This window comes from Crocuta crocuta, unplaced genomic scaffold, assembly GCF_008692635.1.
Source record: "Crocuta crocuta isolate KB4526 unplaced genomic scaffold, BGI_CrCroc_1.0 scaffold218, whole genome shotgun sequence".
Lineage (NCBI taxonomy): Eukaryota > Metazoa > Chordata > Mammalia > Carnivora > Hyaenidae > Crocuta > Crocuta crocuta.
Genome location: NW_027533170.1, coordinates 9,763,924 through 9,781,989, shown reverse-complemented (window position 1 = coordinate 9,781,989; position 18,066 = coordinate 9,763,924). Strand labels below are relative to the sequence as shown.

Below are 18,066 nucleotides of genomic sequence, written 5' to 3'. Positions count from 1 at the left end.
GTAAAGGAGGTAAGAATATGCAAAGGAAGTGTAGCGAACGAAATGACACAAAGACAGGACACACACAAAGGACAGACACAGACACAACTCCGGCCGGAGGAACAATTCTACCCAAGCCCCTCTTGCGGTTTATTTTATACCCCGGTAACTGGATACAAACTGAAATCTACAAGATGCATTCCTTTACCAATTAAGGGCAAGTAGCCAAACACATTTCAAGGCCGGGGGGAGCAAAGGGAGGAAGTGACCACAACATGTTTACTAAGAGGCCTGCCCACAATTCCAGCCTTCTTCTTACTTCTAAGGAGGGCATGTTCCCTCGTTTGCGAGCGGACCATTAAACTTGGATATTGTGTGCAGGCCTCCTGGCAGAGCATCCTGTTTGCAGGCAGGCTTTGCCCAGGCAGGGAGCCCCGTGTGCAGGCACATCCCCGAGTCCCTAACCACGCTTTCTTGTGGTCACTGTCGGGCTCCCACAGGAAGACGACAGCTTTTTCAACAATGGTTTTAGGAAAACCATGGGTAACTACGTGCAAATGAATGAAAGTGGACCACTTTTTAAACCATACACAAAGCTCAAAATGGTTTAAGGACTTAAATGTGAGACCTGAAACCATAAAACTCCTAAAAAAATATATGCAGTAATCTCTTAGTCATCTCCCTTAGCAACATATTTATGAATATGTCTCTCCAGGCAGGATAACAAAAGGGAAAAAACCCTATTATGAATACAACAAAATAAAAATCTTTTGCACAGGGAAGGAGACCATTAACAAATCAAAAAAGCAACACAGTAAATAAGAGATGATATTTGGAAATCTGATAAGGGGATAATATAGCAAACCTATAAAGAAATTGTACAACTCAACACCAAAAAAAAAAAAATCAAATTTTCAAAAGGCAGAGGACCTGAATAGACAACTCACAACAAACAAAAATATATGGATGACCAAGAGATATGAGAAGATGTTCAACATCAATAATCATCAGGAAAATTTAGATCAAAACATCAATGAGACAGTATCTTAACCAGTCTGAATGGCTACTATTAGAAAGATAAAAAATAATAAGTGTTAGTGAGGATGTGAGACAAAAGGAACTATCAAGTATTGTTGTAGGATTGTACATTGGTGCAACTACTGCAGAAATGTGTATGGAGTGATAAGCCAGTCATTCTACTCCTGGGAATTTACTTAAAGAAAGAAAACACTAATTCAAAAAGACATATGCACCTCTATGTTTATTGCAGCATTGTTTACAATAGTCAATATATGGAAGCAATGCAAGTGTGCATTGATAGATAGATGGATATAGACGATGTGTAAATGGAATATTTCTCAATCATAAAGAATGAATTCTTGGCGTTAGAAACAACATAGATGGACTTAGAAGGTATTATACTAAGCGAAATATGTCAGAGAAAGGCAAATACCATATAAATTTACTTATATGTAAAATCTGTACAAACAAATGAACAACAACAAAACAGACTACAAAATACAAAGAATGAACTGGTAGTTTCCAGAAGAGGAGTAGGTGGGAGTAAAGTAAAATAAAAAAGAGAAAATGAGAGGTACAAACTTCCTGTTATAAAATACAAAAGCCACAGAGATGAATAGTGCAACAGAGGGAACATATTGTAATAATGTTGTACAGTGACAGATGGTGACTGCACTTATTGTGGTGAACTTTGAGTAATATATAGAATTGTTGAATTAATATGTTGTGCACCCGGGGACACCTGGGTGGTTCCGTTGGTTAAGCATTTGACTCTTGGCTTCAGGTCAGGACATGATATCATGGTTTGTGAGTTCAAGCCCCTCATTGGGCTCCATGCTGACAGTGTGGAGTCTGCTCGGGATTCTCTCTGTCCCTCTTTCTTCTGCTCTCCTGCACACTCTCTCTGTCTCTGTCTCTGTCTCAAAATAAATAAACTGAAGAATAAAAAAATTTTTTAAATAAGTTGTGCACCTAAAACTAACATGACATTTTATTCCTCAATTTAAAAAAAAAAAGGAAGGGAAGAAACTACATTGGAGGAGGGCTTGCTACCTGCAAAGCATCACCAGAGTTTACTCGGCCGATGGCAGGTCCCATTTCTTTGTCTTCTTTTTAAAAATGTCAGTTTTATTGAGATATAGTTCACATAGGTCTTATTTCTTGACCTAATTATCAGTAAAACAGATGTCTGTTTGAAAAAACATTAACAAAAATATTTTTATTTTACTGTTTTTACTTTATTTATTTATTTACATTAAGTTCTTGTTTTAATCCCAGTTAGTTAACATATACTGTTATGTTATTTTAGAGGTACAATAGTTTAATAGGAGGAGCTTTGAGTGTGCTCATCTGGAACCCAATATCAAATAAAAAATCAAGGCTCAGGATATTGTGTAGGAATGCTATCATTTTTGTAAACAAGAGGAAATAGATTGTGCACGTTTGCTCATATATGCATAAAATAGACCTGAAAAAATGGCATGGTCCCTCTGGTGCATACATCTTATAACTGTTGAATTAGAAACTATATAGTGGATTTCTATTCGGCAAAGAAATGAAAAAAAAACATAAAATAAAGCCAAAATCTGGCTCCCCAGGACACAGGGCTACTCCCTATTCAGTTTCCACCTCAACTGGGTACACTGCCTTTTAATTCCTGTACTTACCACCCAGAGTTAGCAGACTCCCCAGGTTTCAGGGCTCAGTCCTTCAGAAGACTGCCCTCAAGTCACACACTAGCTGCTGCACTTGGTGGGGGAGGAGGGTCTCAATCTCCATCCCCCTTCTCCTCCCAAGAGTTCCAGCTGGTCCAAAGTCTGCACACTCTATTCACATGCTTGGTCTTTCTGGTGACTTGCCACTGACCTGAAGCTATCTAGGAAATTGTCTGGAATCATTTAATTAGCATAACAAAGTCAACTCCTCTCACTCACTCAGGCAATGTCCAGGTTTTTTGGTGCTCTTTGCCAGGAACCAGGGACAAGAACTAGGTATATTCTTTTTAGACTTCACTCTCCATAGAGTCTGGGCTGTCCAAGAGTAATGAAGGGGACTGAGTGTCATTTTCCCAGGACTCAGGCCTGTGTTCTCTGATTCTGGATTCAGATTCTTCCTGACCTGGTGTCTGGGGCCTGGTTAGAGTGCCCTCTCAGGGGTCACTGACAAGCCTTCTGCCTGGGTGTCTCTGCCCTCCTCTCACTTATGATGCCAAAAATACACAAAATCTATGGACATGGTGACTTTCAGTTTCATTTCTTGGAAATGGCTGTGTTTCACGGAAAAGGGGCCCTCAGAATTTTGATTTCACTTTCTGTTCTTGGAAATGCAGGGTTCTGCACTGTGATGGCTGTTTGTTTATTATTGGCCAGGTTCATGTGAGGGTGGAGCAGATACCAGAGATTGTTTAAATCCTGCCAGCTCCTCATACATCGTTTAAACGTTTGGAAACCAGTAAGTTCTTTAATCTCTGCAGAGACCACACCAGCACACAGGACCTGTTCCAGTGCAAGGACGATCTGTGGACAGGAGTGTTCCTGGGTGAGCACTTCAGACTCAGCATTTCCTGCTCTGCCAGTGGACACTTTCAGAGCTCAACGCTGACACCAAGTCTCTTTTCTTTCAGGAGCTGGTAAGTAACAAGTCACTTTGGATTGAGTACTGATCTAAAATGCTGAGAACAAACTGAGGGCTGATGGGGGCGGGGGGGAGGGGAAGGAGGAGATGGACATGGAGGAGGGCACTTGTGGGGATGAGCACTGGGTGTTACATGGAAACCAACTTGACAATAAACTATTAAAAATAAATAAAAATTTAAAAAAATAAAAATAGAACTAGAGATCTGGTGGTCTAAATGTGAGGAAGACTAGATGCTCGATTTTGGGTACTGTGGACTTGAAAGGATGAGGGGAAGGATGGCTGGTGGATGAGTGTAAGCCATTTAGAGAATTTAACTATTTGGAAATATTCAGAAAGCGGTTGGAGAACAAACTATTCCTATTAATTGAAAGAGGTTCATGTGAACGTCAGGAGTGTCAGTGGATAGGTACTTTCCCCAAGAATTTCTGCCGTCAGACACCCATCATCTCACGTCTAAATATCTTTTACCAGGGAAACAATGTATATTATGTTTTTTAAAAAAAATTCGAATCAAAAACTGTAAAGAGCTGATTGGCTTTATTTAATGATTCATGAATTAGGCAGCATCTTATCTAGCAAATAGAGAGGAACTTCATTGTACTGTAGGAAAATAATATTTTCAAAGTAAGAGAGGAGGAGAAAAAGAAATTATTAACAGTTACTTTGGCACTGTGCAGGCTTCAGCCTTGCTGCAGAGGAAAGCTTCAACCTAATTGTAAAACACATATATAATAAAAAAACATATTGGTAATCCCAATTTGGTGGCAATTGATTAAAGACCAGCTGCAGGTGTTCAAAGTCCATAGGGAATAGATGTGAGGCCTCTAGGGGCAAAAATATTTTTTCCGGAATAATGGACCTGAGAAGTCAGACATTGCTGGTAGATTATTCCCACAATATTATAGAAGTCTCCTGAGTAATGTCTAGCCATAGTTTGAGTCATCTTAAATGCACTTATAATGGTTGAGGGAATGAAAAAAAAACAACAATGGAGCTTACCCAGAAGTCAGAAAGAATCAAGCAGCTGTCCTGTGTTTCCTAACGCCATGAGTGTTCAACTTACAACCATTGGTTACCCATCTTATTTTCTGTGACTGAAAAGCAGAGTGTTGCTCTTACTCTAACATCAGAATGGCAAAGATCTCATAATATGAGGACATTTTTGTAGCAGCAGAATTGATTTTATCCACGTGTGCCATTGTCTTTATAGGTTTTTTGCTAGCTGCCTTTGCATGAAAGTCAGCTGGCGCATTTTCCCAATACTCTGGTGTATTTCTTTTAACGTGAGCCTCAATTTTGAGTACAGCAATTTCAGAAAGTAAGAGACTAATTAATTACAAGCAATGACATTATACTAGGGGATATCAAATTTCCAGAAATTTCACATAATTTCTAGAACACATATATCTATACAAATAAAACAAAATACAAGATCTTTGTATTTTAGGAAGATCTTTTAAATGGTAAAGAAACTTTCACAAACATTATCAAAAGTAGATCAAATGTTAAAACACACACACACACACACACACACACACACACAGAAACCTGAATTTGTGCTTTTAACAAACAGGAAACCAAATTCTAATTTTGCATCAGCTTACCTTTGTAATAAAATTTGTTCATTCCAATATGAGTCAAGTCTGACCATGCATAAAATTCCTTATCAAAGATTCCTTTCTCACAACTTTCTTACAATTTTTTAACCTCAAAAAAATGTGCATCTCCAGTACACACACGTTTTTTTTTTTTACTTTTCCTTCATGCAGAGATGTTTCATTTTTTATTTTTAGTAACTCTGGCCACATACATTAATTAGAGTTCTTAACTCTTAGACTTCAATTTTTAGTGAAAACTAAGTAGTAAGTACTTTTTAAGTGTGTTATACCACCATTCTTTAGATTGGCAAATTTATAATTACATTTTATAATTTCTAGAAATGTGCTCTTTTTAATATTACAAACTTTCACTAAAGAACGCCAAAAAAAGCTTACCAACGGACCTACATTTATCTTTATTAAAGAAGCCAAAATTAGAGAAGCCTATGCTTAGAAATGTTAGTCTATGTTAATGAAAATAATGTTTCATTACTTTAACTTCTTTGGAAATTATCTAGATATTTAACAAATTTAACTGAAATTATTACTTACTCTAACTCAGTGGAACTTTAAGATTTCAGTTTATCAAAGATTTTGGAAACTAAGGTTTACCTGGAGTGCCTGGATGGCTTAGTCAGTTAAGCATCAGACTTTAGCTCAAGTCATAATCTCGGAATTTATGGGTTCAAGCCTCAAGCTGGGCTCTGTGCTGACAGCTCAGAGCCTAGATTCTGCTTATGATTCTGTGTCTCCCATTCTCTCCCTGCCCTTTCTAACTCATGCTCTGCCTCTCTTTTCCTCAAAAATATTTTAAAAAATTAAGGTTTACCTAATAATTTATTTTTCTTAAGTAAGCTCTATGTTTGTATGTATGACTCCAACATCAAGACTCGCATGGTCTACCATGTGAGCCAGACAAGGGTCCTTAGAAGTTCACCTAAATTTTTCAAAACTTTTATTTACACATTTATTCAATATTCTTATTCTTAACAGTTATGCTTAGATTACCCATAACATCAATAATCACACATCACAAGGAATCAAAGCCAATTATTCTCCCAAGATATTTTTATTTTTTATTAAGTTTTTAATTTTAATGCCAGTAGTTAACATAGTGTAATATTAATTTCAGGTGTACAAAAATTCCATGCAATACCTGGTGTTCATCACAAGTGAACTCCTTAAACTCCATCTTCTATTTAACCCATCCCCCCTTCTCACTTCTCTTCTGTTAACCATTAATTTGTTCTCTATGGTCAACAGTCTATTTCTTGGTTTGACTCTCTCTGTCTCTTTTTCCCCCTTTGCTCATTAACTTTGTTTCATAAATTCCACATTGAGCCAAATCATGAGGTAATTGTCTATTTCTGACTGGTTTATTTCACTCAGCATTATTCTCTCAAGCTCCATTCATGTATTTCAAATGGCAATTTCACTTTTGTGTGGCTAAATTATATATGTGATATATCCTAGATATCTCATTCATCTATCAGTGTCCATTGATAGCTGCTTGAGCAGCTTCTATAATTTGGCTACTGTAAATAATGCTGTAATAAACAGGGATGCATGTATCCCTTCAAATTAGTGTTTTTGCATTTTGGGGGTAAATACCCAATAGTCCGATTACTGGATCATAGGATAGTTCTATTTTTAACTTTTGGAGGAATCCCCATACTGCTTTCCACAGTGGCTGCACTAGTTTTTATTCCCACTAAATGTGCACCAGGATTCCTCTATCTCCATTCTCACTAACACTTTTGTTTGTTGTGTTGTTCATTTTACCATTCCGACATGTGTGAAGTGGTATCTCATCATAGTTTTGATTTGCATTTCCCTGCTGATGAGTGATGTTAAATATCTTTTTATGTATGTGTTGGCCATATGAATGTCTTTTTTGGTGAAATTTCATGTCTTCTGACCATTTTTACATTGGGTTATTTGTATTTTGGGTATTGAATTGTATCACTTCCTTATATATTTCATATACTAATACCTTTTTTATTTTTAAATTTTGTTAATGTTTATTTTTGAGAGAGAGAGAAAGAAAGCATGAATGGGAGAGGGACAGAGAGAGGGAGGGTATAGAGGATTTGAAGCAGGCTCCAGGCTCTGAGCTGTCAGTACAGACAGTCTGTGGGGCTTTAACTCCTGAACCATGAAATCATGACCTGAGCCAAAGTCACATGCTTAACTGACTGAGCCACCCAGGTGGCCCAGTATACTAATTCCTTAGACATTTCATTTGCAAATATCTTCTTCCATTCACTAGGTTGCCTTTTAGTTTTGTTGATAGTTTTCTTTGCTGTGCAGAGGCTTTTTAGTTTCATATAGCCCCAATACTTTATTTTTGCTTTTATTTCCCTTGCCACAAGAGAGCTATTTAAAGAAGTGTTGCTATCGTTGATGTCAGAGTCATTACTGCCTGTGCTTTCTTCTAGGATTTTGATGGTTTCAGGTTTTACAGTTAGATCTTTAATCCATCTCGAGTTTATTTTTGTTTATGGTATAAGAAAGTGATCCAGTGTGACTCTTTTGCATGTAGCTGTTCAGTTTTCCCAACATTTGTTGAAGAGACTAGCTTTTTAAAATGGATATCCTTTTCTGCTTGGCAAAGATTAATTGCCCATAGGGGCACCTGTNGCCCATATAATTGTGAGTTCATTTTGGTTCTTTCTTTCTTTCTTTCTTTCTTTCTTTCTTTCTTTCTTTCTTTCTTTCTTTCTTTCTTTCTTTCTTTCTCTCCTTCTTTCTTTCTTTCTCCTGAAAGAGAGAGTGAGAGAGAGAGAGAGAGTGCACCAGGGAGGGACAAAGAGAGAGGGACAGAGAATCCCAAGGATGTAAATTTTAAAATTGTTTGTTCCAGATCTGTGAACATTGCTATTGGTATTTTGATAGTGTTTGCATTGAATTTTTAGATTTCTTGGCAGTATAGACATTAAAAACATGGAAAGAGCCTAAGTGTCCATCAATGGATGAATGGATCAAGAAGATGTGGTTTATCTATACCATGGAATACTACATGGCAATGAGAAAGAATGAAATCTGGCCATGTGTAGCAACATGGATGGACCTTGAGGGTGTTATGCTGAGTGAAATAAGTCAGGCAGAGAAAGACAAATATCATATGCTTCACGTATAGGAGGATTAGGAGGAACTTAACGGAGGACAATGGGGGAGAAGAAGGGGGGAAATAGTGGGGGAAAGAGGGAGAGGCAAACCATGAGAGACTCTTGAATGCTGACAAAAACTGAGGACTGATGGATGTGGGGGGGAAGGGGGGTATGGGCACAGAGAGGGGCACTTGTGGGGATGAGCACTGGGTGTTATATGGAAACCAACTTGACAATAAACTATTTGTAAAATAAATAAATAAAAAGAAAAAAAGAAAAGAAAAAAACTTTACATGGAACCAAAAAGACTGAAGAGCCAAAGAAATCTTAACAAAGAAAAACAAAACTGGAGACAACACAATTCCAGACATCAAATTATATTACAAAGCTGTAGTAATTGAAACAGTATGCATGTTGTGATGTGCACCAGATGTTGTATGTAAGTGTTGGTTGATTCACTAAATTGTACACCTGAAACTATTAGATTGTATGTTAACTAACCAGAATTTAAACAAAAATATAAAAAAATAGTATGGTACTGACATAAAAATAGACATAGTTCAGTGGAAAAGAATAGAAAACCCCAAAATAGGGGCACTTGGTTGGCTCAGACAGTTAAGCATCTGACTGTTGGTTTTGGTTCAGATCATGACCTAGGGTTAATGAGTTCAAGCCCCACATTAGGCTCAGCCCTGACAGTGTGGAGCCTGCTTGGGATTCTCCGTCCCTCTCTCACTGTCCCTCCCTGGTGCACTCTCTTTCTCTCTCTCACTCTTTCTNGCGGGGCTCAAACCCACTAACTGTGAGATCATGACCTGAGCCGAAGTCGGCCGCTCAACTGACTGAGCCACACAGGTGCCCCTATGGGCAATTAATCTTTGCCAAGCAGAAAAGGATATCCATTTTAAAAAGCTAGTCTCTTCAACAAATGTTGGGAAAACTGAACAGCTACATGCAAAAGAGTCACACTGGATCACTTTCTTATACCATAAACAAAAATAAACTCGAGATGGATTAAAGATCTAACTGTAAAACCTGAAACCATCAAAATTCTAGATGGAACCATGTCAATTTTAAAATTGTTTGTTCCAAATCTGTGAACATTGCTATTTGTATTTTGATAGTGTTTGCATTGAATCTGTAGATTTCTTGGCAGTATAGACATTTTAACAATATTTGTTCTTCCCACCCATGAACATGGAATGTCTTCCATTTATTTTGATTGTCTGAAATTTGTTCATCAAAGTTTTACAGTTTTCAGAGTACAGATCTTTCACCTCTTTGGTTAAGTTTATTCCTAAATATTTTATTATTTTGGATGCAATTGTAAATGGGATTGTTTTCTTAATTTCTCTTTCTGATGCTTCATTATTAGTATATAAGAATGCAAATTTCTGGATATTTGTTTTGTATTCTGCAAATTTACTGAATTCCTTTATCTGTTCTAGCAGTCTAGTCTTTAGGGTTTTCTATATGTAATATCAAGTTGTCTGCAAATAGTGAAAGTTATACTTCTTCCTTACCAACTTGGATGTCTTTGTTGTATTTATGTTGTGTGATTACTATGGCTTTGACTTCCAGTTCTGTGTTGAATACAAATGTTGAGAGTGGGTATCCTTGTTCTTTTCTTGACTCTAGGAGAAAAACTCTGTTTTCCCCCATTGAGTATGATGTTTACTGTGGGTTTATCACATCATCCCTTTATTCTGTTCAAGTATGTTCCCATTAAGCCTACTTTATTAGAGTTTTTATCATAAATGGATGTCCTAATTTATCAAAAGTTTTTGAATCTGTTGAAATGATCAAATGTTTTTTATCCTTTTTTTAATTGATGAGAAGTATTACAGTGATCATTTTGTGAATATTGAACCACCCTTGCATCCTGCAAAAACATCCCACCTGATCACTCTCCCAAGCATTAAAAAAAACCCACCTTGTAAAAGAGAAAGCATCAACTTATTTCTTTGATTTTAAGTAAACAAAGTCAGAATTAAAATGTTAATTTTAATGCTCATAACTCTAAAGACATATTCGTTTTATTAAACTAACAGCCTTAAATAAATTAGGTTTATACTGAATATTTTTCAGATCATGCGAACTTAAACAACATTTAGGTTAGTATCTATCTTTCTGAGAATTTTCGAACTCTAAATCCTTACAAGTGTCTGCCTTAAACCAACTAAATAGAGCTGTTTTACAATAAAATGCTACACATATGTATGGACACACAAACATTTCAAGTCCTTATAGTTACTAATTTTTGTGGAAAATATTCTTAAGATTTGTTTATCCCTGTAATTAATCGTAAAGAGTCTGTGCTAGAGTTTGGGCACAAAACTTATTTTATCAGTTTGTACAATGGAAATTCTTCTTTCCTTTTTTGTCCCCACTTTAGTCCCAGGCAATTGTGGGTGTGTTTATATTTCAAAGACATGATAAACTGTATAACTTTAAGGGGGCAGAGAAAGAATGCATATTTTTCCAAGAAGGATTTAGTTTTCATAAGACCTTTTAGCTCACAAACCTTTTAAGATAAATAGAGGAAGTTTGAGGGTTGGCAAAAGAATAGGTGAACTTCTAATAGCCTCTAGAGATGACTCTGACTTTTGTTTCTCATCCTGTAAAGACAGTTCAGACAGAAAATAACTTAGAATGTATTTCAAATAAAGGAAGAAGGTGGGAAGCATTAAGAACTACATCAGTCTTACAGTGTTTTGTGTTGGGTACATCTTTTGTTGTTTTTTCACATTCCCTTTTTTAGCATCATTTTGCAGTGACACTTTCAGTGAAGCTATTTTGGGAAGTTTTGTTTATTTTTTAGAGAGAGTGTGAGTCAGGGAGAGGGTCAGAGGGAGACAGAGAAAGAGAACACCAAACTCACTCCATGCTCAGTGCAGAGGCACGATGTGGGGCTCAATGAACATGAGGGGCTCAATGCACCCAAGTGCCCCTATTTTTGGAATTTTGAATCTTTTGCTTTTAAGTACACTTCTTAAGTGATCTTTTCTAATTCTAAGTTGTCATTCTGAGGCCTGGCAGCAGTTTGGTAGGACCTTAGCCATAAGTGGAGTTTAACCAACATTTCTGTCCAGCTATATCTAATCTCAAATATGGAAAAACTCACATGTTTGTCTGGCCTTATTTTGCAGCTCCTTATCTAACACTTACTAAACCAAGTTATTAGGAACACAAAACAAGCTTGTAGGTTTATATAGCTTCTAGAACTATAGTTCTTAGATATAAAATAAGCAATGTGCTAGAAGGTAAAACACTTAACACTAGATTTTAAGGATCCCATTATTTATTTATTTATTTATTTATGCATCTATTTATTTATTTATTATTTTTCTTTAAGCTAGGCTTTACTTCATGTACATATTAATAGAAATCAACAGTACTGAGATGGCGAAACTATGGACACGAGCAGTAGCCAAAGAACTAGGGATTGGTCAAGGATTGACCTAGCAGACCTCTGAGAATGGAGAATGTAGATTGATAACACATACATGGAGAACTGTAGCTGCCACCAACATTTCCTAATTTGGAATCTGAGTCCATAACGAAGGGCGTGGTTTAGAAATTACTGTTGACTATTCGAGAATGCTCTCTACAACTTACCATCAGTTTCCATCATGTACTAAACCAGCAGATTCCATTAATGGAGACTGAAGACAGGAAAAGGGTAACAGACTAACCCAGCAAACAGTGGCAAATAGAAATTGTGGACTGTAAAAGGGGAAGGGATTCCAATGTGGACTTGTGGACTGAACCAAGAACTAAGGACCTTCTGTCAATGACAAGGTGGTATGCTAACCCTGGACTGGAAAGCAAATTCAATCAGGAGCTCTAATGTAAAAAAGAGCAGAGCTCAAACCAATGGCCTTTGGAAAGGTTGAGAGACAGTGAACTCAAAACTACTCATGGGATGCCACACCTGTGTTTTTTCTTGTTCCCAAATAAAGTCAGAAATGTGCTTAGGATCTCAACACCTCCACCATATCTGTTAAAAAACAAAATTCAACCAAGTAAATTCTGAATGCCTAACTGGCTTTATTAAATGATTTATGAAACAGGCAGCGTTCAACCTAGCAAATAAAAAGAACTCTATCAAGCTGAAGAAAAAGAATAGTTTTTTTTTAATGTTTTTTTATTTATTTCTAGGAGAGAGAGAGAGACAGAGTGAGCAGAGGAGGGTCAGAGAGAGAGGGAGACACAGAATCTGAAACAGGCTCCAGGCTCTGAGCTGGCACTCAGCACAGAGCCCGACGCGGGGCTCAAACCCACAAACCGCGAGATCATGACCTAAGCGAAAGACGGACGCTTAACCAACTAAGCCACCCAGGCGCCCCAGAAAAGAATAGTTTTTAAGTATAGAAAGAAAGTGGAGAGGAAATTATCAGCAAAGAAACCATTGTTTTAGCCAAGGTTGCCCTCCTAAGGAGACAGAAAGCATCTGTCAGTATAGTTTTTAGTGCTGACCAGGAAATTCCCATGTTGACTTTTGATAGATTACATCTCTGAGGGTTGAAAATGCTGTTAGGCAGTAAGTCTTGTTTTACTAACTTGGAGCATTAACTTAAGTGGCTCCATATGGCCCTGTGTCTTTCTTTTTAACACATCTCTCCATAGAACTATAAAGTCTGTGTGTCATGTTGTTAAGAGGATCAGATTAGAAATGTAGGGGACAGTATGCATATCTTTCATGTAACCTTTAGTCTTGGGTATATGATTTCTTCAGGTGCCCCATCTCAGGATATAATATTTCTTCCATGATCAGATAGGTCCAGGACTCCAGAACCAGCTCACCTTGAATTATATCAAAAAAGGTGATAAAGGGACCTCCTTACCATGGTTGACTCTTACAGTACCCCATTCAGCTCCAGCTTCAGTCTTTGCTCACACTAACTTTTCCATCAATGACACTTTATACAGTGGTCAGGCCTTCTGGTGGCTTATCTCTCCACCTATTTCTGTCCCTTTTCATAGAACAAAGGCATGATGCTGGTGGTGGGTGAGGTCTCATATCAACTCCTTCTTTATAACATAGGAATCCATCCCACTTGCTGTTTCTACTCCAGGAAACAGAAAAAAGTCCTTTCACAGCTTGTTTCTGGAGCGAGCACATTTTATAGACAAAAGAAAACACATTTGCAATCATTAAATTTTCTACCTCTTAATGAAGATATAAAGTATCTTTTCTGAGAAGGAAAGGAACCACTCATCCTTATTTAGCTTGGTTCTCATATGAGAACCAAGATCTATTACATGATGATGTTAGAGATGATCAAAAGTGGTTTTTCTGGAGGGTTTTACACCACAAGTGGGAAAGGGTGTGGAAGTAAATGCTGGTGCTGTCTTAAGATTTGCCACCATGAAAAATTATTACTTTCATAACATTAAAAATAAAGAAAACTAAAGTAAGATAAATAAAGAATATGGGCATGAATCTTTGGATAAAAGAATCAGGCCTTGAAATTAATCTGAAAGAGTGAAGAGCATATTAAAGAACAAGGACTTTCCAAGATAAGGGAAGAGACTGAGCAAACCAAGCTTTACATTTAGGTGAGAAGTCCAGAGCAATGCCTGGACACAAAGAAAAGGGATCCTGGGTACGCTGTTGTGTCTAGGACTGAGGTTCTCTGTCTCCATCATAGCACACCCCAAGACATCCATTGTTGTACTAACTATTTTTCCTTCCCTCCTGTCTCCTCTCCCCAGTGCCTTCTACTGCTCTAGCCATGGGTCACTCCTCTTCTTCTCTACCCTCTCATGAAAAGGCTAGCGATTTGGCCTCCAGTTTTAACAAGTTTTTTAAGGAAATGAAGCCGGAAAGCAAAATCCTCTCTCAGGAAACCATCACAAAGATTCAATCACACCTGGAGAAGGGCGACCTTCAGAGTGCAGTTTCTGCAATCAGTGATGCATTGAGAGACATTGACAATGCCCCACTGAACATTGCTGTGACAGGAGAATCTGGGACAGGGAAGTCCACCTTCATCAATGCCCTGCGGGGGGTGGGGCATGAGGAAGATGAGGCTGCTCCCACGGGGCCAGTGGAGACAACCATGCAGAGAACCCCATACAAACACCCAGAGTTTCCCAATGTGACATTATGGGACTTGCCTGGCATAGGGACCACTAGATTTCAGCCACAAGAATATCTGGAGGAAATGAAATTTGGTGAGTATGACTTCTTTATTATCATCTCTGCTACACGTTTCAAAATCAATGATGTGCAATTGGCTACAGCTATTGGAAAAATGAAGAAGAATTTCTACTTTGTGCGAACTAAAGTGGACAGTGATTTACACAATCTAGAAAGGAGTAAACCCACCACATTCAATAAGGATGAAATTCTGCAAAGGATCCGCGATGACTGTGTGAAACACCTGCAGAAAGCCAATGTGAGTGACCCTCAGGTCTTCTTAGTCTCTAGCCTTGAGCTGTCTGGCTATGATTTCCAAAACCTAGAGACCACCCTTCTGAGAGAGCTCCCAGCCCACAAGCGCCACATCTTCATGCAATATCTGCCGAATATTACTGAGGCCGCCATTGACCGGAAGAGGGATTCTCTGAAACAGAAGGTCTGGATGGAGGCCCTGAAGGCTGGAGCATCTGCCACCATCCCTCTCATGGGGATAATCAGTGATAATGACGTGGAGACTTTAAAGGAGAATTTAACTCTCTATAGGTTTTACTTTGGGCTGGATGATGCATCCCTGAAAATCATGGCCAAGGACTTGAATGTGTCAGTGGAGAAACTCAAGGAAAACCTTATGTCTCCCAATTTGCTTTCAATTGAGAAGGATGAAGAGTCTTTAGGGGATAAACTCTTGAGATATTTGGAAATATTCTGTGGTATTAATGGAGGACTCATTGCCTCTGGTGTTTACTTTAGGAAGGTTTACTATTTGCAAAATTATTTCCTTGACACTGTGGTGAGTGATGCAAAACGTCTTCTTAGAAAAGAAGAGATTTTTAAGCACTCTGTGGGCTCTGGGTAAGCCTACCTTCTTTAGCATGATAGACATAAAAATGGGAAAGACCTAGTCAGCTCTGGAATTATTCTTGATGTTGTTTTGGTACTGGTGCCTGGAAAGATGACTTGGGCTTCCTTGAAGCCATCTTGACCCGCTGCCCTCAGAAAATATTACAGACATTTCCATAATTGACTTCAACCAACCACTGACTTAGTGAGTTTTATTTGACAGTTTGAGCCATCAGTTCTAGAATCCTTCTTTCATATGATCCTTCTTAGGAAAATGAAGAACAATAATCTGGAATTTTCTGCTTTATCGGAGGGCATAACTCTTTGTGTGATGGTTACTTTATACACAGCCATGGTCTTAAGACTGAAATACTAGTAATAAATGACTATACACATAGTAGGTCCTGAAAAATGAGTTTTTAAATAAATGAATACATGGTACATATTTGGTGTTCCTGACGTTCTGTTATTGTACATAAAGTCCTTTTGTTAAATATTTTATTTAAATTCTAGTTAGTGAATGTACAGTGTAATATTAGTTTCAGGTGTACAATGTAGTGATTCAACACTTCCATACAACACCTGTAGTCATCACAAGTGCCCACCTTAACACCCATCACATATTTCACCCATTCCCCCAACCACCTCACTTCTGGTAACCATCAGTTTGTTCTGTAGTTAAGTGTCTGTTTCTTGGTTTGCCTCTCTCTCTCTCTTTTTCCCTTTGCTTGCTTTGTTCCTTAATTTCCACAGATGAGTGAAATAATGTGGTATTTGTCTTTCTCTGACTGGCTTTGTTCACTTAACATAACTCTAGCTCCATTTATTTTATTGCAAATGGCAATATTTTAGTCTGCTTTATGGTGGAGCAGTATTCCATTGTGTGTGTATATATATATATATCATTATATATACATAATTTTTATTAAAAAGAATATCTCACATCTTATGTTTTTATTTTTTATTTAAAAATTAGTTAACATACAGTGCAAAATTGATTTCAGGGTAGAATTCAGTGATTCATCATCCAGTATTCATGACAAGTTCCCTTCTTAATACCCAGTATCCAACTAGCTCACATCCCACTCACCTCCCTCCATCAATCTTCATTTTATTCTCAATTCTTAAGACTCTCTTCTGATTTGTTTCTCTCTCCTCTCCACCCCTCATCTCACTTCTATATATGTTCATAATTTTTGTTTCATTTTTTAAAGTTTACTTATTTATTTTCAGAGAGACAGAGAGCATGAGCATGGGAGAGGCAGAGATAGAGGGAGAGAGAGAATTCCAAGCAGGCTCCACACTCAGCGCAGATCCAGATGCAGAGTTCCATCTCACAACTGTGAGATCATGACTTGAGCCAAAATGAAGAGTCAGATGCTTAAACAATTGAACTAGCCACTCACCCCATCTGTTTTTTTTTTTATTTAAAACCACACATGTGTGAAATCATATGGTATTTGTCTTTCGCTGATTGATTGATTTCACTTAGCGTAATACATTGTAGCTCCATTCACTTTGTTGCAAGTGGCAAGGTTTCATTCTTGCTGATGATTGAGTAATATTCCACTTATATATATACTACATCTTCTTTATCCATTCATCATTCAAAGGATATTTTGGCTCTCTCCATCATTTGGCTGTTGTTGATAATGTTGCTATAAACTTTGGGGTGCATGTACCCCTTCAAATCTGGACATTTGTATCCTTTGGGTAAATACCTAATGGTACAATTGCTGAATCATAGGGTAGTTTTATTTTTAGTTTTTTGAGGAATCTCCATACTCTTTTTCAGAGTGGCCGCAGCAGTTTACATTTCCACCAGCACTGCAAGAGAGTTTCCCTTTCTCCACATCCTCGCCAACATCTGTTTTTTCTTGTGTTCTTAATTTTAGCAATTCTGACAGGTGTAAGGTGGTATCTCATTGTGGTTTTGATTTTTTTTATTTCCCTGATGATGATTGATGTTGAGCATTTTTTTCATGTGTCTGTTAGCCATCTGGATGTCTTCTTTAGAAAAAAGTCTATTCATGTCTTTTGCTGATTTCTTCACTGGGTTGTTTGTGTTTTGAGTGTTGTGTTTGATAAATTCTTTATAGACTTTGTATACTAACCCACTACCCAATATGTTATTTGCAAATATCTTCTCCTATTCTGTAGGCTGGCTTTTAGTTCTGTTGATTCTTTCCTTCATTGTGCAGAAGCTTTTTATCTCAACGAAGTCCCAACAGTTCATGTTTGCTCTTGCAACCCTTGCCTTCAGGGGCGTTTTATAAGAAGTTGCAATGGCAGAGTTTAAAGAGGTTGTTGCCTCTGTTCTTCTCTAGGATTTTCATGGTTTCTGGTGTCATATTTAGATATTTCTTCCATTTTGAATTTATTTTTTGGAATGGTGTAAGAAAGTGTTCCAGTTTCTTCTAAATGATGCTGTCCAGTTTTCCCAACACCATTTGTTGAAGAGACTATCTTTTTTCCATTGAATATTCTTTCCTGCTTTGTCAAAGATTTGTTGACCATTTAGTTGAAGGTTGTGTATTTGGTACCCTTCTCTTGTAGACACCAAATAGATGGATTTTGTTTTTTTATCCATTCTGCTACCCTATGTCTTTTCATTGGAGCATTCAGCCCATTACATTCAGTGTTATTATTGAAAAATATGGGTTTAGAGTCATTGTGTTCTTTGTAGGAATCATGCTTGTAGTGGTATCTCTGGTACCTTGTATTGCTTGCAACA

The 18,066-nt window shown here is 37.6% G+C and overlaps 1 protein-coding gene across 1 annotated transcript; it reads left to right on the top strand.

Annotated features, from left to right (window-relative positions):
• Window positions 1-3,340: 3,340 nt before the first annotated feature.
• Window positions 3,341-15,777, top strand: LOC144216835 (interferon-gamma-inducible GTPase 10-like). Its single transcript, XM_077746281.1, has 2 exons — window positions 3,341-3,628; window positions 14,063-15,777. The coding sequence occupies exon 2, from the start codon at window positions 14,083-14,085 to the stop codon at window positions 15,346-15,348; it is 1,266 nt and encodes a 421-aa protein (XP_077602407.1). The 5' UTR covers window positions 3,341-3,628; window positions 14,063-14,082; the 3' UTR covers window positions 15,349-15,777.
• The last annotated feature ends 2,289 nt before the right edge of the window (window positions 15,778-18,066 follow it).